Source organism: Phycodurus eques, chromosome 16, assembly GCF_024500275.1.
Source record: "Phycodurus eques isolate BA_2022a chromosome 16, UOR_Pequ_1.1, whole genome shotgun sequence".
Lineage (NCBI taxonomy): Eukaryota > Metazoa > Chordata > Actinopteri > Syngnathiformes > Syngnathidae > Phycodurus > Phycodurus eques.
Genome location: NC_084540.1, coordinates 11,046,491 through 11,071,829, shown reverse-complemented (window position 1 = coordinate 11,071,829; position 25,339 = coordinate 11,046,491). Strand labels below are relative to the sequence as shown.

Genomic DNA, 25,339 nt, shown 5'->3' with positions numbered 1-25,339 from the left:
GTCAAGGGAAAGTCATCTTTGGCCTGTGGATGTCAGATGTCAAGCAATCAATCTTCACATCTTTTCCCATGTGAGAGACTATTTCTTAATATAATTTTGCACTTTTCTTTTCCATTCACATTGGATAGCTAGTTTTTTTCCCCTTCTCCTTCTGAGGGTGCAGATAGCTTAATGTTATGAAAAATGGGAACATGGGAATGGAAGAAATATCCAGTAGGACAGGAAGAGTCTGAGAAAGGAAAGGGAACAAACTGGTTTGGGAAATAAATGTAACAATAATAATGAGATGATTAATATTAATAATGTAATAATAAACCTGTATAGCGTACTTCAAGGGACCCAAGAATGCTTCAAAAAAAGTTAATAGTAAAACAAAGGGATCAAGCTGAAACTGCACGGTCAAAGTATAACTGCTCAAAGGAGAACGCAACTAGTTTCATCAGCCATCCATGCATCCATCAATCTTCTACAGCGCTTGTCCTCAGAGCCTTCAATCAACCTAATTAACATGCATGTTTTTGGAAGGTGGTTTGCTTCTTCTGCTTCTTTTAAAGCATTGTCCAAGCACGACTCTGCAAACATAACAGCCAGCCATGGAAGAGCAGTTCCGTGCAGTTCGGAGTACCATCGACTCAGCAGAGGAATCAAGGTCACTGAAACATAAGCGTGTTTACTGTCTGGGCATATCGCTTTACATTGTAGTTCTGGAGCATGGTGACATGCACCTGAGCACGTCGCTCACGGGTACCAGCTCGGTCCAGTCCACACATACAGTGTGCGATTATGGCAACAAGACGATCGGATTACCGGACAAGGCACTGATTCGAATAGCGGAAGTAAACACAGTTGACAAACTTCCCGTGTGGAGTGCAGAGAGTACAACAGAGGTGATAAGTACTCAGACTCTGTACTTAAATGGAAGTAAAGATACTGTGAATAATACCATGGTTGATCTAGAAATACTGACGCAACACCTTTACTCAAGTAAAATAAAAAACTATAGACTCGGAAATGTAATTAAGCATGAAAGTAAAAAGTCAAGTTTTTTATTATGTCAATTGTCAAACTGACAATACCGGTTTCTATAACTTGTGACAACGAAAAAACTTATCTGCACACAAAATAGTTTCCCTCTTTTATTTACTCATCACTATTTACTCATGTGTTCCCATTCACATTCTGAACAAAAAATGCTAAATTTGCTAATGACAACTGTAAAAAAAAAATGTATTGTTTTTTTTCTTCTTTCAGATTAGACAGAAAAAAATTTTTAGAAGCTAGTGTTTTTTAGGCTGATACAACATAATACATTCACCACAAATCAAGTCTTGGACCAGAAATCAACCACAAATCAAGTCTTGGACCAGACAACATCAAACAAATCTGTTAAATAAGGCCATGGATGGGAAAAACTGTATCTTGCTTCTTTCATCTATTGTAAAAAACTGCAACGTATTGACATAGGGAGCAAAAAGTTGTCAGAAAACAAGAAAAAAAAAAAAAAAAAAAAAAAAAGACTCAAGGTACCTGAACAACCTACTTGACTATAGCAAAACTGGAGCCCACCAACACACACACACACAGAACATCAAGGCAATTGCAAGCCAATGTATGTACAGTATATACAGTGAACCCTCGTTTGTTCCATGGAATGCGTTCCAGACCCGCGCACAATAGGTGAAAATCTGATATAGAGGGACTATTTTTTTTTGTTTTTTTTTTTAAATTGGTAAACCCCTCCAACATGCTTTAAACAAATTTAAACTTATTAAAACACACTTGAACTTAACACACTTTTTAATGTATTCCTTAGTTGGATTAGTAGTAATATATTTAGTGTTTTTTTTTTTTATGTACTGTATTCCTTTGTTCTTACTCTCTCGCTTGTAAAGTTCGCCAAATAAGAGCAATGCATGCTTGCTTCAAGCTGTTTAATTTTCACTGCTTGTTGAAGTTCACTGTAAAAGTGACACGTAAAACAAAAGAGAATTAAACATTGTATATTTACACACCAAAATGATGAACCACCATATATTAACTCTTAATGCTCCCTAGACAAGCCTAATGGGGGTTAGTATGCACGTTACGGTAATTATAAACCTTCATACACTGCTACTTTAACACACATGGAGCAGCATCACATACAACAAGAGAATGGTCTTTTTCATGTGCAAATTCAAACTGTTTATTTGGACATGCTGTTATTTTTTAATTCACATTGATTGAATAACCATCCTATATATAGAGAAAAGCTAAATATAGTATTTACAAATCAATCTTGGTTTAACTAATCTACACCAAGACAGTACTAACTGAAATCCAGTGGTACGATTCCAAAAAGGCGCTCAAAGCCTCTTTGCTGCCCTCGTGTGTTGACGTAGTGAACTAAGTACTGACATTTGTCCTGTTTCACATGAGTGTTTGCTTATAGGTGGGAGGGGGGAAAAAAACTAATAAAAACTGAAGTTGTTATTTAATAAAATTTTATTATATAAATGACATGAAGCGGCCTGGCCCTTTACAAATATTTGGGATGAATGTAATATCGCAACATATGGGATGAAGCTGTAAAGTATCCTGTGTATTTGCAATTTGGGGGATTACAATATTTCACTGAGGCAGACACAGACAACCACCTTCCATTAAGTTCGTGCCAAATACCCCCTGCCCCCCTCAACCCCGAGTTCCCTTTACACCTTCTTATGAGACCCACTGGTCTTCGTCTGTCATTGTCAGGATGTCCGTCACCAGGCCAGTGCCGATAGTTCTGTTGCCGTCTCTGAGAGTGAACCTTTGACCTTTCTCCAGGACCATTGGTTGTCGGAGCGTGAGGGTCAATGAGGTGTCCTCCCCCGGCATCACCATTTCCTGGACGGGACAAGATCAGATGGCATGTTTACTATAACTAGTAAAATTGAGATTTTGTGTAGTTTTTAATGTGAAAAAATTAAAAATTAACTCCGATTGCAGACCGCCAAACGTTTGTTGATGGTTGACGGACCTTCCTGACCAATTTGGCCTGTGAACCACTGGTTTAAAGGCATAGTAATCTTACTGTAGGTAAACTTCTGACTTTGGGGGGAAACAAATAAAATTTGCCGAAAACAAAATAATTCTCTCATTATTCTGACATTTAGCAAATATAAATAATTTTGGTATTCCTAATTGACCTAAAACAGGAAAAATTTAGTCTTATTTTATGTCAGACAGTGAGGAAAAAAATATGTCTTTTTATATACCAATGCCACGGTGAGTACTAGTATTGTATAATAGGGAGAATGTGAAAGGTAATACAAAATGGATGGAGTTCAACAATATTTGCTTTTGGAGCAAAATCAGTAGAAATACAAGCACACACCTTGCCAGAAGGCAGAGTGACTCGGCAGGCCATGTCCCACGTTAAGGAGAACACCACCGGCATGAAGTTGGTGACAAACGGCTTGTGTCGTCCTCCCTCCTCTTTACTTAAAACATACACCTGCAACACATGAAGCACGTGTGACTCGGAGCAGCTACAATAGTCTGCCTTTGTGAGAGCTCACCCTGCTGGTGAGAAATGAGAACGTCTTAAATTAGCATTAACATGAGTGCATGGGTAGGATGTGCAAACATTATGGACTTGTGCCTATTACTGCATATGTCAGTTAGAACTATTCTAACATTGTCTTCCAAACCTGAGCGTTGACTTTCTGGTGAGGCTTGATCGATCCCGGCTTACACATCACCATCCCTCTTTTCACGTCCTCCCTCTTCAGGCCTCGGACCAGAGCACCCAGGTTGTCTCCGGCCTCAGCCCGTTCCAGAGATTTATGGAACATCTCGATGCCTGAGCACAACAGCACGGACACCCGAGTTAAACTCAAAATGTATCATTATTATTTTTGTATTGGATCTCATTAGGATTTGCAAAGTCTCGAATAAAGTGACTGCTGAGGTTCACTCTGCAGTGTAAATCCAGCCTTATCTTTCCTCATAGGAAATAACCACTTATACTCTTGTCTCCACTGAGGTTTTTACTGTTTTTTATTTTGTGTCTTACACTCACCTGTAACCACAGATTTGAAGCTGCGATTGTGACCCACAAACTCACAGTCGTCCCCTTTCTTAATAATGCCCCTCTCCATGGTGCCGGTCACTACCGTCCCCCTGCCTGAATGGAGACAAAAAACACAATAGATTAAATGCATTTGAAACTAAAAACACTGCACAAAATGCAGCTTTGAGTCAAACAATGACAATATTCAAAGTGGACACATTCCTTTATATATATATAAAAAAAAAAAAAGTTCAGTATATACAGTACAGCCATTTAACAGAAAACAGCGCAGCTACAGAATCTAATGAGTTACAGTACAAATTCAATCAAATATTTTGTAACACCGATAATAATCCTCAGCATTAATGGACAGCATCAGAGATATTAAATTTACCTATGTTTATTAGTGTGCTTATAGCCTTGAACGTGTTAACGTGTTTTGCATTGCATCTCTATGGCACCGTACACTGCTACATAACCATTAATAATTACATAAATAAATGCATACCTTACTGACAATGTAAACTGAGCATTATCATCTTTGTAATGGTAGACTTTAAAGAGCTGTTGTGTTCACTGTTCATCAGACCGTGCAGGTCTACCTAATGTTCAGACCTGTGAGGTTATGTTATGAGATTAACCAATATTAAATGTAGACTTCATTTTGTTATTAGTAACATAATTATCTTTCCATCCGTTTCCTCATTTGGGTTGCGTGTGAGCGAAACCCAATTAAAGATGACTTTGGTCGCCATCTGAGCACATATAGACAAACATCTATTCCATCTCATACTCATACCTCTGGACAAGTTATAGCTTTAAAATTAACCTAACATGCATGTTTTTGGAATGTGGAAGGAGACTGAGATTCAAACCCAGAACTTCAGACGTGTGAGGCAGACATGCTAACTACTCGGTCAATGTGCTTCAATACAGTTATTACTAAATTTAAAATGGAAAAAAAAAACATGAAATATGGATACATATGAAGCATTAAATACATTAACTAATACATACACTGGATTAAACCTTGACATCTTGAAATGGGTTCATACCTGGGATAGAATAAACACCTTCGACAGGCAGAAGGAACGCCTTTTCCAGTTCTCTTTTGGGCAATGGAACATACGAATCCACAATCTCCAGCAGTTTAATGACTGCACTGATTCCAAGCTTTGGCTCACGACCCTGAAAAGAAGCATCACAAACATTCAGTCAAGACTCAGAAGTGTGCTACAGGTGATCAATTCCTTGGGGCCGGTTGCTGCCTTCACTCACCTCCAGAGCACAGAGGGCAGAGCCTATCACTACAGGCGTGTTGTTGCCGTCGTAGCCGAACTCTGTAAGAAGCTCACGAATCTCGATCTCCACCAGCTCCAGCATCTCCTTGTCCTCCACCGCGTCCGCCTTGTTGATGAACACCACCACGTGCTCGACCCCGATCTGCCTCGCCAGCAGCAGGTGCTCACGCGTTTGGGGCATCTGGCCGTCAGTGGCCGCCACCACCAGGATGCAGCCGTCCATCTGAGCAGTGCCTGTAATCATGTTCTGAAAAGAAAAAAAAAAATATGGCACTTACAACAAAGCATAAACTTAAATTTTGCTACGGTTCGTAAAACTCATAAGTTTGGGCACTCGTAATTCAACGCCCCACTGTTTCTGTGGCTTGTTCTCACAGTTAGACAGCTTACCTTGACATAGTCAGCATGACCGGGGCAGTCTGTGTGAGCGTAATGTCTGTTGGCTGTGGTATATTCAACATGAGAGGCGTTGATGGTGATTCCTCGGGCCTTTTCCTCAGGGGCGTTGTCAATATCCTCATACTTTTTAAAGTTGGCACCACCGGCATCAGCAAGTACTGACAATTTAAAACAAACAGCGGTAAAATGCCTGTGAACCAGAATACAATAGATTCTCAATGATCGAGCCTATTAAATTGTACAAAACGTCAGATTGAACCATTGTAATTTATTGTGCCACTTGAGACTTCACCATGTCTCACTAGATTTACCGTAATTTCTCGTGTATAATGCACATCCCCCCCAAAGAAATTGTCACAAATAAATAGTGCAAATTATACATGGGTATAGAGGGAAAATGGGGGGGGTAAACTTTCACATTTTATAAATGTATGCCCCCATCTAGAGGTTATGAAAAAGCTGTATACGTTCACTCCAAAATGCCACCGCCACCTAGAGGTTATGAGAAAGGTGTACCCTTTCATTTTAATATGCCACCGCCACCTAGTGGTTATGAAAAAGATGTAGCCTACACTTTCATTCCATTATGACAGGGGTACGTATGACTGCATATATGTACAGTTGCGGTCAAAAGTTTACATACCCTGGCAGATTTGTGAAATATTGTTGTTTTCTTTTTTTTTTTTTTTTTTTTAACTATGACTGATGACTGAACAACAACAATCATTCATTTCTTTATGGTTATGTTTTGTTTAATGATAATGATTGTCTGAAATGCTTGACCATTTAAATTGAATCCCATTAAAATAAAATTAAATGTGTTTCGCCTGGTCCATCTTGGTTTCTTTAAAGAATTGTAGCCATCTTTGAAAATTTTGCCTGGGCAATCAAACATGAGCACAACTGTGCGTTTTCTAATTTACTAAATGAAAGTAGGGCTTTGAATTTCAAAATAAGAGCAAGTAAATCAAAAAAATTATTACGTGTTCAAATAAAGTGGTTAACTTCAGAAAAAATATTTGAAAAAACTAAGAGATAATACTTAATGTTTTAATCAAATGGGTAGAATCATGCATTGTAAAATGCATTAGACATAGGTAGAAGGGTTTTCCAGAATTTTGGGGTCAACTTTGGGGGTGCGTATTATACATGGGTGCACATTATACACGCGAAATTACGGTACTCACAGCTCCAAAAATATATTTTGTTTAATTTTGCTTTTTTTGTGGCTGTTTTTTGGAACAACACACAGGGGTACTAGTGGGGAAAAAAGAAAAAAAGTGTGATGATGATATTCGGGCTTGAAATTAAACTGAATGGGACAATAACAAAGTGGTACACACATCTCTGTCTTGGCTACTAAGTATAATATGGGTAACGCAGCAATGCACTCACATCAATAAAAAAAGATGAAGATTACCCAGAGTGAATAGTCATAATTTAAATTTAATTTTTTTACTCTGTTACATTACAGAGTGACTGACCTGTACTGTATTCTACCTTGCCTAAACAGCTGTTAATGGTTTTATGATAGCTACCATTCATCCTGGAAGAGATAAGTGTTTACTTCCATAACTTCCTATCAGAAAAGTTGATACATTTTATTTCCCCACTATGTGGTAATAAACCCTTACCCTTTGTTATGGCTGCAGTTAGGGTGGTCTTGCCATGATCGACATGTCCAATGGTTCCAACGTTGACGTGGGGCTTGTCTCTGCTGTAAATCTTCTTAGCCTCTGCAGCGAAGGTCCGCCGACTCAGAGGTAGAGCACACTACAACATACATAAATGTATATAGATAAATACGGATAAGGATTTATACAGTTAGAAATACAGATTAATTTAATCTGTACAGGATAGTTTAGGTGCACACTCACTAGTTTAAATGAGCTCTGCACAATGCTCGGTGAGGACAGTTGAAGAGCTGAAGAAAACAAAAACACAACATTGTTAATACTATATCTCGTTAAAAAAAAAATAGGCCCGTGCTAAAGAATGCCATTTAGTTTCAATCACCTCATGTGGGAAAATCACAACTCCTTAGCCAACTAATCTGACCAAAAGCACATCATCCCATCATTAAACGCTAAGCAAGTCTTAACAAAGCTGACGAAACACATTAAAACGGAAAGTTAGCTTCGAATAAAGCTCCATGTCATACTACCATATATCAGACCATTTCCTGTCTAAACATAAAATAAGTTCCAATATCAACAAATAATGATTGATCACTTTCTTCATTCTAGTTAGCTGTAACGTTAGCTTACGAGCACCGGTAACGTGACCTTGCTGTGCTAATAGAATAGACAGCATCATCCCCTTTTCGTGTTTAATGCAGCAACAGCCCACAAGAGCATTTTCAGAGCACCACAGAGTGCTGCAAACGAACAAACAATCAGAAACACAAAGACAGCATAATGTGGTGAAGAATTGGAATTTTAGACAATTTTACCGGAGACGCAGGCACGGAGTCCTAATAGCGCTGCCATCTTGGACAGTCATACAAACTAGACAAAGACCAACAGTTCGCCAAGAGCAATTTCTAGTACGGCCGCAATCCTCTGGAATAGTACCTACTTTTCCTCGTTACCCCTTCTTGGGTTTATTTTATTCATTTCATCCCCATTAGTACAATCTAAATACAATTTAATAATTTGACATCAACACATTACGAATTTTTTTTTTTTTTTAAATGACAAACTTTTAATTATCTTGCTTCTACTAATACTCTCTGAAAGTTCCAAGTTCCAACTGGTACGTAATTGAATCCGCTCATAGACAATATAGCGTTTTTCTTCTTGAATATAATAATTTAATCAGCCTTTATTAAGGTGTTTGGCAACTGTTAAAATAAAAACAAATGTAAAAATTTAATCGACTATCGTCTGACTGTAAAGACAGCTGTAAATTCCAAATGTCTTTGCGGCTTTAATTTTACCATTACGGTAAAACATGGCGGCTTACTTAGTTGCCACCCATGCGCTAGCTTTAGCTAGAATGTTCTAGCGTCTTCATGTGTCTACTAGGTTAAAGAGGCGTCCACCTTCTGGGCCGTCAAAAAGAGTCCGCGTTTACATTTGTTCAGTATCATTTCATGAACCTCTAAAGGTAAATTGGATTTGAACATTGTAATGTAATTTAAGGTAGAGTTATGAAGGTTGTATGTATTCTGGATTCTCGGACCCGTTATTATGGGTTAGGGTTGTGGACAGGTAGTAAAATGTTAAAAGGGATCCCCTGTTTACGATGGTCCGGACATACGACCCTTAACTACTTTGCGCAGCGTCATCACGCGGTACAGGAAGGCACGCTCAGTTACCACCGTGTTGACTATTTATAATTGGATTGGTTTATATTTATTACACGAGTCCCCGCTAACCCGGACGAATTATACAGTCGGAGCCGGAGCGCTCGCTTCCGTTGTAATGTCGTTATGTTGTGACGTTTGTATTTGTTGTTGCCTTTCTTGGCCGCCACCGAAGTTTACTGAACGGGAAAAACAGTCAAACACGAATACTAAATGAGAATGCTGCTGGAGGGCCAAGTTAAGACCCAGACGCACACACGCAACTAACCTGAATGCTTAAACTCACGAGATACTACAGTAAAGTAATTAATTACACTTTATGAAACAGTTTATTTCTTTACATTCGGTTTTATAATTTATTTATTTTTTACTCGGTTTTTATCCAAAATAGTGCTTAGGGAAATGCAGGTCCCAGGGTGACAACAGTTGACAGTCACTGGTGATTGAGCATTGTTTTTAAACATGGGCTGGCTAATATGGGCTAAACTTATATTTGATCAAAGTGTATGTATGACCTTGGGTCCTGCTCTGTTTGTCTTTTACTTGATGCATTTCACCCCCCCCCTTTCAAGCAACATGGCAGAAGACGGACAAAATAGAAGATACCCTCAGAATCTTCAGGGGGTCCTGCAGTTGGCAATCGATGCTGGCTCCGGTGCAGAGGGGCGTGCTCCTGTCGAACCCATTTCGGAGGAGGTTGGTCCTGTGGACTTTGACCCCCAAACGCACGCACACACATAGAGATATAGAGGTGCTTTATTATTTGTTTTTATATATAAATAGGTTAACCCCTCTAACAAGCTTTAAACAAATGCAAACTTATTAAAACACACTGGAACTTATTAACACCAAAATGATGAACCACCATGTACTTTAATGCACATGGAGCAGCATCAAATACAACAAAAGAGAATTCAATAGTTCATGTTTAACCGCCAGTGAAATCTTAATCAAAGAAATATGGTGTGATAGTCTTTATTTTCCATCTTTCAGAGGAGCGCGTGGCTAAGGGAGGCTCTCGCAGATGTCTGCAAAGGGCAGATGGATGAAGTGGAGCTTATGAAGCAGTGCTTGGCTGTCCTGAACAAGGAGGAACTGAACGGTGAGGGGGATAGGGATGAGGAAGAGGAAGATGAAGATGAAGATGAGCGGGAATCAGCCTTTGAGTTGCTGTCAGATTTGTGTGAGAACCTTGACAATGCCAGAGGTCAGTATTTATTATTTCATATGATATGAATTCATTAAATGAGTGTAATATTAATGCAATTGACGGTATCCTATTTGTGTCCCCATGTCTCTCACAGACCTGATGGTTCTGGGAGGCCTGGATGTGTGCGAGTCCAAATATTTGTGTCATGCCCAAAGTAGGCTGAGGCGGAGCGCTGCTCAGCTGATCGCTACCTGTGCCCAGAACATGCCACAAGTGCAGGATCACTTGCTAAAGATGAGCACTTTACCAAAGCTTCTACAGCTGACAGACTCAGACCCGCACCCCACAGTCAGAGTCAAAGCCCTTTATGCAGTCTCATGTGAGTGCAGTGTGTAATAGTGACTTCAGTGCAGAGTGTGAAGCATTTCAAACAGATTATGTTCGTGTCATCCGTCTGGTGTTGTGACTGCAGGTCTGGTCCGAGAGAAGGACACGGGAATGGAGGCCTTTCTGTCCCATGATGGCTTCTCAGTGCTAATGAGAGGCATGCAGTCAGAACATGAGAAGCTCCAGACCAAGTCGGCGTTCCTTCTGCTCAACCTGCTGACGTCACATCCTGAACAAAAAGGTGCAAAACATGATGATGAGTTATTTGAATTATTTTCGTTATCTCTGAGGAACCTATCCTCTGGTAGCCTAAATTGTGTATGTGAGAGAGGTGGCAAAAGTACTCACACTCTGTACTTAAGTAGAAGTACAGTAAAACCCCACATATTTGCAGTTTGGGATTTGCAAAGGTGCCAATTTAAATAGTTTATTTATTTTTTTAAACCTGTCCTCTGGTATTTGTTTAAAAAAACCTAATCTATTTGTTGTTTTTGTGCTTGGCCCAAAGCCACGTCTAATTCAGGAAGTCCTCGATTAACAAACGATTTCCGTTCCTCCGCTGGCGACGTAACACGATTTTCCGCTTAAGTCGGATTTTACCATTCAAGTCGAAATTTACGGCGAAATACTTCTGTTACGGGTATTGTCCCACGTGTTTGTGACAGCGAGCTCAGTGTGTGTGTGCGTCGATGTGTGAGTGAGACGGGACTGCGAAGGAGGAAGGAGTGCGCGCAGGTGCGAATGTGTACAGTGGCAAGTGTAGTGACGGCGACCGGGGAAGAGTAGCGATTAGCGGAGGACCCGTTGACGTTGAATGTGCAGAGGAGCTAATAAAGCCATTAAAGCAGCAAATCGGTGTTTCGTGCCTTTATTGTTGCTGCCACCCAGCTCAGCTGTGCAAGAGAAGGGAGTTAACCCCTGTGTCTCCCGACCACGGTCAGGTGACCGTAGCAGGAAAGGTTAACACTTCGTATAAAGAAACTAAAATACATGAAAATAAAAAAAGATTCTGTACTTACCATTACTGCTGAGAGTATGAAAAAAGGAGGGCGAAAAAGGCAAAGATACTCCCGCCGCACAAGCACTAGCTAAGCAGAAACACTACGGTGCTGGGACAAAATGGCGGACAAGGCACGGGCATGGTAAAGTCAAAATGTCGTAGGTCGAGTGCCTCGTAACTCGAGGACTTCCTGTATTAAAAAAAATAATTTAAAAAATCCTTTGGCGCCATCTTGTGGCATCTTAGTTCCTTGGCCTCATGTTAAAGTGAGGCCAGTTTCATTTAGTCAAGCCATAGCCTTCTCTAATAGGAAAATCGTTCTTTGCCGCCTTGTGGAATCTATAGGCAATTAGAAACCTTTTTGGCAAGTTCCAAAAAGTAACAAGCCTATTTCGACAAAGTAAGGAGTAAAAATAATCTGTTTCAAATTTAGGGAGTAAAAAGTTTATTTGAGAAATAAATGCTGAAGTACAGATACCTGGAAAATCTATTTAAGTACTCTAACAAAGTACAGTCAATTCCCGCATATTCACAAATTCACCTAGTTGATGTTGTTAGGGGGGACCTATCCTCTATTTGCTGAAAAACTCCCCTAATTGTTGTTTTTAATGCTCAGGCCAAAGCAATACAAGTATGACTTTGGCACCATCTCGGGGCATCTTGGTGCCAAGGACCTATGTTTAAGTGAGTTGAAGAGTTTGATTTTGACAAAAGTAGTGCTTTGCTGCCATCTTGTGGCCTAAATAGATATAAACCTTTTTGGGCGGTGTCAATTACTTGCAGATTGTCTCTGTTTGCTGCAGGACTTGGTCCTTATCCCCTGTGAATAGCGGTGGAACATTGTAATTGTACTTACAGTATTTACCTACCACCACTGGAGATGGATATCACAGACCTCATTTGTTGCGTCATTCATTCTTCCTGTAGACACAGTGGTCTCCATGGGGATGGTGCAGCAGCTGGTGTCGGTGCTGCGTTGTCCACACTCACCTTTTCATGAGCACGTGCTTGGTGTTCTTTGCTGGTAAGACGCCGAGTTTATCTTCTTCTGTCCTCCGCATATAGCAGTTGACATTGATGATGGGGTAAATGACAGTGTAGGTTTGTTTTTAGCCCAAGTCAGCTGGGATATGCCATGACCATAAACAGGAAAAAATATGTTTTAAAAATGGATGATGAATGCACTGCCTTGCCACTTGTCTGTCCAGCCTGGTGGAAGACTGTGTGAAGGGGCTCAAAGATTGTAGGGATCCATCTCTCGGTCTCGAAGAGTTACTGCGACTGCGCGCCAGAGAACTCCAAGGCCAAGAAGAAAGTCAGGTACAGTATGTCACCTACTGTTTTAAATGTAAACTAGAATGCTACTCAGTGGAGCTCAACAATTTCCACCTCACATCGTCTCAACTTGAAGTAGTTAGACTTATTTGTCCTGAATGGCCAATTTCATTTACAGCAAGCCACAACACAAAGAACATTGGTGGTAAAACATAAAGCAAGCACAGTTTTGACAGAGTACTGTGGTACTCTGGGATAGAGCGCACAGTTTAGAAAAAAGAGTGTGAAGTATCATCAATAACAACAAATAATAAAAACAGACAACAGAAATGTAAAGAAAAAAACCCAAGATGTTTCAATAAAGGATTGGCATCGGTCCTGAATACATGAAAGAAATGCTAATAGAATATAAACCCAGTAGGGCTCTGAGATCGACAGACTCAGGTCAACTCGTGGAGCACAGTCCAAAGCAAACTTGGTGAAGCAGCATTTAGCTAGTATGCTGCATACAAATGGAATAAGTTACAAACAGAAGTGACATCAGCCCCAAGTGTGAATGTTTTTAAGTCCAGGTCATAAAGTTGACTTTTTGACTCGATTTGACAACATGTATGCGTGTGTGTGTATGCGTTTATGTTTGTTTGTTTGTTTGTATATATATATATATATATATATAAACAAAACAACAAACAAACTTGCCATTCAACTTGGACACCATAAATTTCACGAGTTTTTCCTCTCCTGTCTTGTTTATATCTAGTTAATTCTTATCTTTCAAGAGTTCACACCCTGTTGAGAAGGTCATTCTTTCACACACTACCTAATGTGTATTTCCTTTTTTTATTATTCATTTTATTTACCAATCAATCAGCACACAGCAAGCATCTATTCAACATCAAACTACATTCTTGATTCTTCTTTGTGTCCTTTTCTTCTTTGCCTCTTTTTGGCGTAATATTTTTACACAGAGCCCCCTTAGTGTTCCGTCTGAGATACCACAGTTGGATAAAGTTGTACCTTTATAACAAGATGACAAACCTGTTCCTCTTTTTTGAAATTGCCTGATGTTTTTGATACACACAAGAAATACCAAGTTTAAACTGAAATCTATTTATATTTGCGTTTGAAATTGCCTCACTAGGAATGTTTGGAGACAAGAAAATGCAGTTTTCCTTCTATATGCACAATGTGAATGTAAGAAAAATACTATTTATTATCTAAAGGAGGAAACCAATTTGTCATTCGTTATTAAGTGAATCTCATTTTCTCTTGTGTATTCATAATTGCTCTTTAACCAAGCAAAACTATATTTTATCCTTATACTTGGATTATTCCAATAGAATTGTCAGTAGAATAATCATTACTAATTGCAGCACTACTGGATGCAAATTCTCATTTGTGACATGTCTGTTTAATGTCCCTTCAGAAGTCATAGCATTTTCATAGAAGTGAACCACCCCCCAATTGGTTTTGAAAGTATAAAAGTTTTGATCAACCCCCTACTTTTCTGATAAAGGTTCATCACTTATCAAATTTGTTTTGATATATAAATGTTGATTTTAAAATAGATTTAATAAATGCAGTATATAAAATACATATTAATGAAACAAATTATCTTGGTGGTGGCGCGATGAGCAGCTGTTTTAGTTCAGACAAATCCCTAACCATGTCCTTGGTAAGCATTGTCATACCTTTTATATTATAAAAAAAAAAAAAAAAAAAAGACCAAAACATTGGATTTCATTACTTTGGAACAGACTGCCGCTAACTGTAAAATGTTTTAATTGTGTCTGTTTACTTGGTGGCTACAGCAGAAGTGGTGAAAGAATGTGCTCTTGAGGATAGCCAGTAGATGACCTTCGCTCAGACTGACAACCACTAATTTGCTTCAGAACGAAATGATACAACTTAATAGGAACTCATCCAAGATTTCTGCATTTTTCACAATTCATGAAAAAAATAAGAATTGGGCAACACAGTGTTAGAGTGGTTTGCCCATTTGTCCTCCAACAGTGACAGACCCCTCTCCAGTTACCTCAGTCAAGAGGTCCTGAGTTCAAATCTTTGCTCGGACCAACCCTGTCGTATGGAGTTTGCATGTTCTCCCCAATGCTTGTGTAGGTATTCTCCGGATATATACATTTTTGTAAAGTCATTTGGTGACCACTGTCAGTGGTGGAATGGTGCACCCTCTATTAGCCAACAGGTTTGACCAATAGCCTCTAATAGAGGGCGCTAGGGCCTGGTGAAACTTGTTGTTTTTCAATCTATCAATGTACAATGTGTTGGTAAGAGAGCAATTCCTGTAGTTTGTTTTTTTCCCCCCTCACAACAGGAAGAGCTGGAATTCTGTGAACGCTTAAGGGTGGCTTGTTTCCGTGGACACCAGCCCGATGACCATGGGATGGACCGCTGACCTCAAATGTGTTGTTGTGCTAATATACATTCATCATCTGGATTTATGGTTAAAGTGTTTGTCAGTCATTTTCTGCATGGCATCCAACATGTTAACTTCTTCAGTATTGTAAGACAGTGCAAGTAGTTTGTAAAATGTCTGTTTCAATACCTGTGGAACTGTTTTCACTCCTCAAAGGAATTTTAAGTTGTCTGTTAAAACAAGACTCAGATATTGTACATGGACGTCATAAATTTTCTTTACACCATATTTATGAACAAAGAGTATTTTTATAGCTATAGCAAGCTCACAACAGCTTTTGCTTAAATATGAATTTAAATGTCACTGTTATATTCAAATATGGCAATAAAATTAGTCAGAAACATTTTTAGTTATCATTTTAAAGCAATATCCAATACATACAATACAAACATTTTTACATTTCAGTGTCGTCATCATCCAGCAGCTACAAGTATTAGGCAGTAGTATGTTACTCTGGATGCTTCCAAAGTTAGGAATGCTGCATGAATATTGGCTAGGACCTCTTCCATTTTGCAAAGTCATTTTTGTTTTCCACTGCCCTCATGTCCCCCGACACTAATTAGTAGTTGCGCTAAGTAATATGTCACCATGACAACGGTGTTACTGTGTTCCACAGATGCGGTCACCTTAAACTCTTGAAAAGCCAACACAAGGTCAGACACCATGAAGGACAAACTTCCTAATAGTGTAAATGCACGACGGGTCCTGATGGCTAATATTGCCATGATTGTGATTAAGACAATGTAGACCCCCTACAGCAGGAGTTATGAGGTCTGAGTTTGGGTTCTTCTGCAAAAATGGAAACAAGTATGTGTAAACACCTCCTGCAATCACAACCAGGATCAGATATAGCAGGCCAGTCCATGAGGAGGAGGATGAATATGGCTCATAACGGGATGAGAGAAAGGTGACGGAGTAGAGAAGATGAGCCAGTGCAAATGCAGCCATTCCTAAAAGAGACGACATATGGTAGTACAGTTTAAACAGTAGGTTCATAAAGCTGCTGAAGAGTGGCTGAAGATGTGCTTTCTTTGTGACTCGGATACGTCAGTTTCCCAGCTTTGCATTCTTTACAGTAGAAACGTTTGACAAAAAGGTATATAGAGGATACTGGAATGACTGATCGTCTCATCTCAATTTACAAATTTAGAGTGAAATCTGGGATTGTTAAATTGAAAACAAAACGAAAAAGACAGACCATTTAAGTGAAATCCAATCATTTTCCCTATTATGCAATGAGGGCACCCATCACGAGTTTTCTACTTTTGTTATGTAAAAACATCCTTAATTATGCTTTATAAATAATATTACATTGTACTTTAACACCTACTTAACGGAAATAGGTTACATGCCATTTCTCCCATGCACTTGCATAAAAATAATGAGATTATTCAATGTTTGTGATTTTGTGTGAATATATATCAAAATTAAATGGTGTGGAACATGTTTACGTACAAATATCAAGTAAAATCGATCCATTCATCCATTTTCTATTGTACTTGACCTAAGGAGCGCCATGAGCTGGAGCCCGTCCCAGCTGACAGGCGAGAGGTGGAGTGCATCTTGGAATGTTCACCAGTCAATCAGGGCCCATACAGACAAACAACCATTCACACTCACATATGAGCAATTTTGAGTGTTCAATGAACCTAACATGCATGATGATGGGAGTTGGACTACCTGGAGAAAATCCACAAACAAGAAAGCCAGAGCCAAGATTGGAACTCTCAACTTTAAGAACTGTGAGATGATGAGATAATCACTAGCATGACATACTGCTCATAAAATCCCTTATTTTTATTTTGCACACAGTTTTCAACTAATTGTATTTAGTTCATTAAAAATATATATTTATTTTTTGCAAATATTTGTTAAATATTAATATAGTTTCATAGTAGGAATAGTGTGGCTGTTACACTCACACACAAAAAAACTTAACACAATGTTGTATGTTTGTTTACACACAAAACAATGATAAGTCAAACTTGAGATTTAGGTTGATTCGGCAGACTTTTTGTGATGAACGAATGGAAATGCAAATGTGTGGAACGGATTGACTGAACTCATAAGTCAGTGGTTTTTCTTTTCTGATTGTGAATTTCATTATTTGCAACTATGTCTCCTCCCTAATAGGGGTTATATTGACATAATTTATTGATGAAATGAATTAAAATTAACAAATACAAATGTGTTTCCTACCATGGAGGAAAAGCTCAGGCCACACCAGGCAGCAGTCGCCCACAGCTGAGAGGACAAGTCCTCCCACCACACCCGGTACACTCTGACCTCCATTCCAGCTCAGCACTGCCACGGCCAGCAGAAGCGCCGGTGCCGATTTGACACCCGCCAGTATGATGGATGCTGGGGAGTCTGGAGTCCACAGGTAGAAGTACACGGCTGAGGCCAAAAAGAAAGGTGTGAGAGAGAAGAGCAGCGCGCGGGACTGAAAGAGAGGGAAACAGGAAAATAGGAACAGATCAATGATATCATCATTTAGAACGATCAAAATGACAAATCAATGTAAATGAGATCTTACCGTGTTTCTTCTCTGCCGCCTGTCATAAGCATCTGTCTCAAAGATGTCCATGTTCTCCACTGGGAAGAGCTCAACCTCCTGTTTTGCTGTGCTCTTGCAGTGCCGCCTTCACTAATCTGGGAAGAAGAAGGGGGGAAAAAAAAAAAAAAACAGAAAAAGCTCAAAGACCTCCCTCTTGTGCTGCTGTTTCTGTCAGAAGGAAATCTGTGCTGTGTCTACTGGTGTTTCAGAGCCGTGAACTTTAGACTGATCCTTTCTGTGCGATTACGTCCCTGATTATCAACCTTCTCCCTGTTTCGAGTCATCGTGAACAGAAAGTTGACCTTTGACCTCTCCAGAGGGAATACGTCAGTGATATCAACACATAGGGCAAAGGTGAAGAAACCAATGCACTGGTTACATAAAATGATCAGTTGTTGGTTGTAACACCTTGGCTTTTGGCATAAAAGACAATGGAGTAATAACTTTATACAGCACATATTACAAGAAAGCACAGTGGACTAATAGCCAGCACGTCTGCCTCACAGTTCTGAGGTTCGACTCTAGGCTCCAACCTTCCTGTGTGGAGTCCGTGTGTTCTCCCTGTTCTTACGTGGGTTTTCTCCAAGTAATCTGGCATCCTCTTAGTACATTCCAAACACATGCATGTGAGGTTATCATAAACTCTAAATTGTCTTTAGGTATGAATGCGAGAGTGAGTGTGTATGTGCCCTGCGACTAGCTGGCGACCAGTCCAGAGTGTACCCCACTGCTCACCCAAAATAAGCTTGGATAGGCTCCAGCCCACCCGTGACCCTAACGAGGACATGGACAATAGAAAATACATGGCTGGATACAGTGAACCCTCGCAATAGTGGTGGTGTTTTTCTGTCATACACTGAAAAGTTCACCCATTTGCTGTTTCTGTGCGCATGCTAATGCAATAAAAGTATTATTTTGGCGCCATCCTGTGGCATATCAACTCCCTTCACCATAGTTCCTAGGTACCAAGATGCCATCTTGTGGCACTTGGTGCCTTGGAACTTTGTTGAAGGGAGTTGAGGAGTTTCATTTAGACATATAAAAACCTTGTAGGGGGTGTTAGTTCATCACGTGTTTCTGCGCTTCGGAGCAGGGCTTGGTCCCTATTCCCTGTGAATAGGGGGTTCACTGTATTTTATCACAGTACATTAGAAGATAAGGCAGTTGGCAGTATATTTAAAATCATTTCATGTATTGCATCTTTATCCAACTTTTGTGGGAAGGCCCAAACCCTGCTTGGATGAGTTTGGTGTGAAAGACCTTTAGATCCCTGACTTCCACCCTATCAAACACCATTGGGATGAACAGGAACCTCTCTCAGTTCCAACATCAGGATGAGTGGACAAAGATTCCCACAGACACACTTGGTTGTCAAAGAGTGGGCACTGTTATAGCTGTGAAGGTGGACAACCACCATATTCTTTTACATTGAGGTGGGGGCAGTAGAAATTAACTGTGAGAGAACATTCACATCACTCACTTGGCCACTAAACTTCAGTCTGCACTGCGACACTGAGCCGGTCTCTTTTTTTTTTTTTTTTTTTTTTTTTTTAAACCGCTGATCCTGTTCAGGGTCACAAGGAAACTGGAGCACATCACAGCTGACTTTGGGCAAGATGTAGAGTACATCCTGGACCGCTTGCCAGTCAAATAGGGAGCACATACTGCATACTGTAGACCAGTGATTCCCAAACACTGCGTCGTGTGACAAATTAGTGTACTGTGAAAGAGCATCAGGTGCGCCGAAGGACATTATCCAATTTCACTTAATTGGTCTGCCAATGATTATCTTTTTTTCAACCATCTATGCCAGTGATGTATGTTGACAGGCAAAACTATTAAATGTTCTTCCACTTGATGGCAGAAAATACAATTAGCCTGTGTAATCACCGGTTGCCATTCATACAAGAGAATAATATCTTTGTGTTTAATTAAACAAGCCCGTATTTCAGTAAGTAAATCGAGACTAGAACATTATTTCTGTATATATACTTTTTGGGAGATTTTTGTTTGGTGGTATGCCCGTGAGATTTAAAATATATGCCATGGCTCAATACAGGTTGAGAAACTGCTGAATAGACAGACAATCATTGGCACTCAAAGTCACACCTATAGACAATTTTTCGTTTTCCGTTACATGCATGTTTTCGGGAAGAGGGAGGAAGCCAGAGTATGTACCTGGGGGGAAAAAAACAAGCACAGGGAGAACATGCAAATTCCACACAGAAAAGTCAATCCGCAACCTTTGACTGAGGCGGACAGTCTGAAAAAAATCTAAAAAGAAAACAGAAATAAGTTTGTGACGTTTTAGAAAGCCGATAATTCCAATCCAATGGCTAAAGAACTAATGATTAACTTTGGCCTCTGCGGGTCAAACTTTGTACCGTGTGCGCTCCCATAATTCTTTGTCAGACGTGCTTCATTCAGATTGGGAGACCCAGGAAAGGTGTGGGATTATCGGTGAGTGGAGTAATAACACTGATTGAGGGAGCGTTGATATGAAGTTAAGCGTAAACATGTTTATATATGCCGCCTTGTTATGCAGGTGAATGTTCCGGACCTTTATGAGCCCGTTTGCATCCCCTGGGCAGGAAAATGGCAGCCGGGTCCTCTTCCCTGCGTATTGGAATTGTAGGATTTGGAAATCTAGGTGTGAACTGTTCCATAGCATGAACACTCACTGCCATACACATTTATGAAGCTCTTTGTACATGAATATCGTTACATCTGAGGAAGCCACTGGCAGTTTACTTTTGTCTTTTTGTTTTGTTCCCACCCTGCAGGACAGTTCTTAGTGGAGAGAATCACTAAAGATGGAGCCCCTCTAGGATTAGCTCTGGCTTTTGTTTGGAACCGAAATAGTGAGAAACTGAAAGGTTTAGTCCCAGATGAGCTTGTATTGGGTAACCTGTCATCCTTCGCAGACAGGTGCCAACGTAAATATTATGCCAGTAATGAATGCAAATCTTATTGTGATCTAAATATTTCTGACATTGTGCACCAAATGCTCATCAACATCTAACTTTGTTTAACAAATGTTCTTCAGGCAATGTGATGTCATTGTGGAAGTGTGCCATCCTCGGGTGGTGAAAGAATTTGGGGTCCACTTCCTGTCTCGCTCACATTTTATGGTGAGACGTTCCCCCCTTCTTTCTGTCCTTTTACTAAGAACACAGAAAAATATTTGATGTAGTGCATGACATAATGGATAGTAGTATAATTTTATTTAAGAAAAAAAAAAAAGTAATCATTTATTATTGTCAGAAAAAGTGATCTGTTCTGCAGGAACAGTGCACTCATGACTTAGTTTGATGAATTGGTATAGTCATATTTTTGCTTTGGTAGGTTTATTCCTTTTCTCATTTAAATATTTTGACTATCATATAATGATAGACCCTTCACTGTTGTGAGGTTTGGGGTCCGTATCCGGCTTCTGGCCGTTTGTATGTTCTCCCCATGCTTGTTTGCATTTTATCGGTTTACCCGTGTACTCAGCCTTCCTCCCACATTCCCAAAATATGCATGTTAGGTTCATTGAATACTCTAAATTGTCCTTTGGCATTAATGCGAGTGTAAATGATTAAGTCAGATGAGATAGGTTTCGGCAGCCCGCCGACCCTAACAAGGATAAGCAGTAAAAAATGATGTATGGATGTTAGCAGAGATCATAAATTCCCCCTCGACAAAATTTAAATCTCGTCCAATTGAGGTTTAGTCGTTAATAATTGATTCATAATCATTAACTCTCAATTGGTTACAAACTTAAACGAGGGAAAACATGTCAAATAGAATCAATAACTGGATTGTCCATTGGGCAGAAAATGGAAGCGCAAAAGGAATTCTAAATTGAAGTCATACATACATTTTGAATTCATATTTTCATGTTTGAATGACCCGATTGTCTTTGGTAAGATCACTGGTCATGAGCACCACTTTAAATTTTAAACATCTCGGTTGGGAAATTTTAAAAAAGTGTGTATATACATACCATGTATGCTATTAAACTGGATACACAGTGAATGATATGATCTTCTAATGAGGCCATGACATCAACATGAACTGTTCTGCCCTCACACAAGTACTACAGTTTTTGGAAAGCTCACTGACTCAGCATTCATACTGACAGATGACCCAACATGTGTCCGTGGCAGGAGATGGGACCACCTAAAAGGTGAAGTTACATACTGTATCATGGCCTCGGTATCCTCCTTCCTGCAGGTCGGCTCCCCCTCGGCCCTTGCTGATCACGACCTGAATGAGAAGCTTCGTCAGGCGGCGCAGCTGAATGGAAGAACGCTCTACGTGCCCAGTGGCGCGTTGTGGGGAGGTCAGGACATCCAGAGGTTGAATGATAGCGGGGCATTGCAGGTAAAACTGCTTACAGTATACTCATGCAGGAGTCATATACTGCAGACTAGAGCAGGGGTTCTCAAACTTTTTGGGTCTTGGTCTCATAATCCTAACACCATAACTAACGTCCACCCATAAGAATTCTAAAGTTGCCTATTTTTTGAGACAAAATCGCAAATCTTACAGTAGTAATTTAATATTTCTCAAAGATCAAATTGGAATATTATGATACTGAAGTCAAAGTTTAACACGGGAAGAAAATTCAATTTTAAGTTGTAATGTTGTAATAGTTGCATTTTTTTTAAAGAAAAAGTCATGTTAAAATCAGTTTAATGTGGGAAAGTAATATTTCCCAAAATTTATTTAACTATATTTCCATAATATTACACTCAAAGAGGTGCCTTTATCCCCCCCCCCCCCCCCAAAAAAGACTATATTTTCTAATAACTATACATTTTTTTTCTCTCTAAAAATGACTTTTCCTGTAATACCTTATGTTCTAAAATATAAATAAATCTTGCAGCAACATTTCAGAACCCTCTATCAACTATTTTTATATTTAATTGACGACCAAGTTTAATTCCTGTTAAGAAGCAGACAACATGAGCAAATCATTTTCACACTGTTGTGCGTATGACAAGAAGCCAATCACAGAGTTGTTTAGGCTCAACATTTTCAGACATTGTGCCCACTTATACGTTGTAAAAGCAATCATTTAGGTTGGAAACTTTTGACCCGAGGTATGTGCTCCCAGGACAATTATTTTGCAGAGGTCACATTGCCTCACCTGTACAACTCTACATAAGAAAAGATCATGAGAAAGCTAGAAATGCTGGATGCGTGCAAGTACGTCAGATTTATGTGATGATACATTACAATCGTATCCGAGCTTGTACGTGGCCCAAAGCTAAGGCAAGGAGAAGTTATTGGTTTAGCTTTTTATTTATTTTTTTTTTTGGGTCCCCATATGTACAGTATGTGTATGCCCTTTTTTAAAAAAGAAATGATACAATTTATTGAAAATTATATTGCAAACCACCAAGCCTGCACAGCTCACAGACCCCAGTTTGAGAACCACTGGACTAGTCTCATATGGTTCTGAAATTTTTATTAGCTGAATAAGCTTCATCCTCATCTCTCTGGATGTATGCAGGCTTTATTCATAAGGATGTCCAAGCATCCATCCTGCTTCCGGCTAACAGGAGATGTCCTCTCTGAGTGGACAGAGGGGGAAGGGAGGCGGGTTTTATTTAGTGGCTCGGTGGCGGAGCTGTGCCCTCTCGCTCCCAACAATGTCAACACTATGGCGGCGGCGGCACTGGCTGCAGGGAAGCTCGGCTTTAACGGCGTTCAGGGAGAGATCGTGTCTGACACGGCGTGAGTCTCCCTCTCATAATCCGCATGGGAAAGCAGCCGAGTAAACCATTCGCAAATGATGTAATCACCCTACGTCTGGGCCCAGGTTGAGTGACTTTCATGTGGTGGAGGTGGAGGTGACAGGGCCTGGTGGTTTCTCAGTGCACACGGTGAGGAAGAATCCAGCCCGTCTGGGTGCTGTAACCGGTAGTGCAACATACAACTCATTTTGGAATAGTTTACTTGGTAAGTTTCCAAGTTTCTCAGGATTCAGTGCAAACTTCAATTTTAGATCAAATAATGGCAGTTGATAGACAACTGTCATATGAAAACACTCCATCAACTTAAAAATAAATAAATCTTTCAAATGCCTCCCGCATTGATGTATCGTTACATACAAATTCCGCTTTGAGACAGTCTCAATCCCAGCTGATCATAAGGTTGACACAGACAAACATTTACACGCACAGTATCACTACTTTGCAGTAATTACATGACCAGTTAACTTACCTGCTGTAGTGTCTTGCCTGGTGTAAACCGTGCATGCCTTACTTTAACCCTGCATGTTTGGCAGGACCTCACATGACAACATTCTAGAGATGTTAACAAAGAACACAGGTGTGCGCACTAATCACAGCAGGTCTGCATCGTTAACTAAAGCTTCATCTAAAGAGAAAGTACTTACAAAGACATTCGGGTGTTGTTGTTGTTGTTGTTGTGGCTCAACCGCCGTGACTGGTGAACGGTCATTCTGCATACCTGTTCTGTCGCCTGGCAGCAAAACGGCTCGTTAGGGGCACACTCTTCCTGTGGAATGAGACAATCTTTGTCACTACACCTGTGCCTGAAAAAACAAACGAGGCGGAATGTGGTAGGTCCTTGGCTTCCTGGCTGGGGGAAAAAACACTCAGAAGGATTGTCTGCAAAAATAACATAAATGTATTTCAAACCCATTGACACGCTTCAGACAAGAGCTCGTTCAACCCAAGGATAAAATCCCATGACGCAAACGCAGCAATGCTTTTTATGTGGCGCAGTGACTAGAGGAGTGCAATGACCTCTACATTGGCGGGACCAAGCAGCCTTTACACAAGCGCATGGCACAACATCGGGGAGCATCTTTTTTTTTTTTTTTTTTTTTTTTAGTCTAAAGTCAGAAGTTTATTTGCATCTAAAAAAAAAAAAAAAAAAAAAGGACATTCCTTTGAGAATGAAGATGTCAAAATTCTGGATAGGGAGAACAGCTGGTTTAAAAGAAGTGTAAAAGAAGCCATCTACAAACTAGAACTAGAAAATCTTTCTCCAAACGGAGGTGGTTTGCATCACCTATCATCTGCTTATACCCAGTGGTGTTTTGAAACCAGGTGAGTGAGTGAATGACCGGTTGGAAGTCAGGACGGTCGTTCTCCAGCCACACCAAAACTTTTGACCTAAAGAAGCCTTATGGATTAAAGGTGAAATGTCTTCACAAATAAAGGGTCCAGTTGCCTCAATTCAACTTTGGCAGGTAACCAGGATGCCTGAGAATTTTACTTACCTACTTTTAAAAAAACAAAGACTTGAAAAAGTGATTACTCCACAACCAAAAATGACTTTTTCATATGTTCTCTTTTCAGTTTGCAAAGGTCATGGGGGTCAGGTTTATTTGTGCTGAAACATCCAACGCCCGATGAAGACCGACTGCAAATAGAGGTGAACAGTGGATATTCCATGTGGTTGTTGCCATGTAAACAGCCAGAGGCTCTTGTGGTCCAATAAAACACACATGCAAGCAAAGAAGAGCA

General features: G+C 39.9%; 4 protein-coding genes across 5 annotated transcripts; 2 read left to right on the top strand and 2 right to left on the bottom strand.

Annotated features, from left to right (window-relative positions):
• Positions 1 to 1,135: 1,135 nt before the first annotated feature.
• tufm (Tu translation elongation factor, mitochondrial) lies at positions 1,136 to 8,244 on the bottom strand. The gene is made up of 10 exons (XM_061700417.1): positions 8,189 to 8,244; positions 7,614 to 7,660; positions 7,371 to 7,509; positions 5,728 to 5,894; positions 5,315 to 5,584; positions 5,092 to 5,224; positions 4,046 to 4,150; positions 3,675 to 3,826; positions 3,359 to 3,478; positions 1,136 to 2,868 (listed from the first exon to the last, which is right to left on the bottom strand). The coding sequence occupies exons 1-10, from the start codon at positions 8,223 to 8,225 to the stop codon at positions 2,701 to 2,703; spliced, it is 1,338 nt and encodes a 445-aa protein (XP_061556401.1). The 5' UTR covers positions 8,226 to 8,244; the 3' UTR covers positions 1,136 to 2,700.
• Positions 8,245 to 8,695: 451 nt separating this feature from the next.
• hspbp1 (HSPA (heat shock 70kDa) binding protein, cytoplasmic cochaperone 1) lies at positions 8,696 to 15,633 on the top strand. Of its 2 annotated transcripts, none has more exons than XM_061699932.1 (8): positions 8,696 to 8,844; positions 9,616 to 9,739; positions 10,037 to 10,250; positions 10,348 to 10,572; positions 10,666 to 10,821; positions 12,508 to 12,604; positions 12,789 to 12,900; positions 15,191 to 15,633. In XM_061699932.1, the coding sequence occupies exons 2-8, from the start codon at positions 9,620 to 9,622 to the stop codon at positions 15,269 to 15,271; spliced, it is 1,005 nt and encodes a 334-aa protein (XP_061555916.1). In that variant the 5' UTR covers positions 8,696 to 8,844; positions 9,616 to 9,619; the 3' UTR covers positions 15,272 to 15,633. The 2 variants fall into 2 exon arrangements, with proteins under 2 accessions (XP_061555916.1, XP_061555917.1); XM_061699933.1 differs by having other exon boundaries at positions 9,616 to 9,794.
• Positions 15,520 to 24,637, bottom strand: tmem86b (transmembrane protein 86B). Its single transcript, XM_061699934.1, is given in 7 exon segments — positions 15,520 to 15,842; positions 15,844 to 16,044; positions 16,046 to 16,242; positions 17,492 to 17,735; positions 17,829 to 17,944; positions 22,035 to 22,100; positions 24,241 to 24,637. Coding segments are annotated over 5 exon segments (750 nt in total). The 5' UTR covers positions 17,880 to 17,944; positions 22,035 to 22,100; positions 24,241 to 24,637; the 3' UTR covers positions 15,520 to 15,785.
• Positions 20,411 to 25,339, top strand: aspdh (aspartate dehydrogenase domain containing). The gene is made up of 7 exons (XM_061699935.1): positions 20,411 to 20,499; positions 20,633 to 20,777; positions 20,896 to 20,980; positions 22,068 to 22,217; positions 23,353 to 23,576; positions 23,662 to 23,801; positions 25,172 to 25,339. Exons 1-7 carry the CDS (start codon positions 20,445 to 20,447, stop codon positions 25,207 to 25,209), a joined length of 837 nt encoding a protein of 278 aa, XP_061555919.1. The 5' UTR covers positions 20,411 to 20,444; the 3' UTR covers positions 25,210 to 25,339.

What these genes read in the sequence shown, in the direction of transcription:
- tufm (XM_061700417.1), bottom strand. Translation starts at nt 8,225, where the DNA reads ATGGCAGCGCTATTAGGACTCCGTGCCTGCGTCTCCG. An exon ending in ACTCCGTGCCTGCGTCTCCG is followed by an intron (nt 7,661 to 8,188) that starts GTAAAATTGTCT and finishes TGTTTTCTTCAG; the next exon opens with CTCTTCAACTGTCCTCACCG. An exon ending in CTGCCCTCTGTGCTCTGGAG is followed by an intron (nt 5,225 to 5,314) that starts GTGAGTGAAGGC and finishes GCTTCTTTTCAG; the next exon opens with GGTCGTGAGCCAAAGCTTGG.
- hspbp1 (XM_061699932.1), top strand. Translation starts at nt 9,620, where the DNA reads ATGGCAGAAGACGGACAAAATAGAAGATACCCTCAGAATCTTCAGGGG. An exon ending in GAACCTTGACAATGCCAGAG is followed by an intron (nt 10,251 to 10,347) that starts GTCAGTATTTAT and finishes TGTCTCTCACAG; the next exon opens with ACCTGATGGTTCTGGGAGGC. An exon ending in AGCCCTTTATGCAGTCTCAT is followed by an intron (nt 10,573 to 10,665) that starts GTGAGTGCAGTG and finishes TTGTGACTGCAG; the next exon opens with GTCTGGTCCGAGAGAAGGAC.
- aspdh (XM_061699935.1), top strand. Translation starts at nt 20,445, where the DNA reads ATGGCAGCCGGGTCCTCTTCCCTGCGTATTGGAATTGTAGGATTTGGA. An exon ending in TGTAGGATTTGGAAATCTAG is followed by an intron (nt 20,500 to 20,632) that starts GTGTGAACTGTT and finishes CCCACCCTGCAG; the next exon opens with GACAGTTCTTAGTGGAGAGA. An exon ending in ATGATAGCGGGGCATTGCAG is followed by an intron (nt 22,218 to 23,352) that starts GTAAAACTGCTT and finishes GGATGTATGCAG; the next exon opens with GCTTTATTCATAAGGATGTC.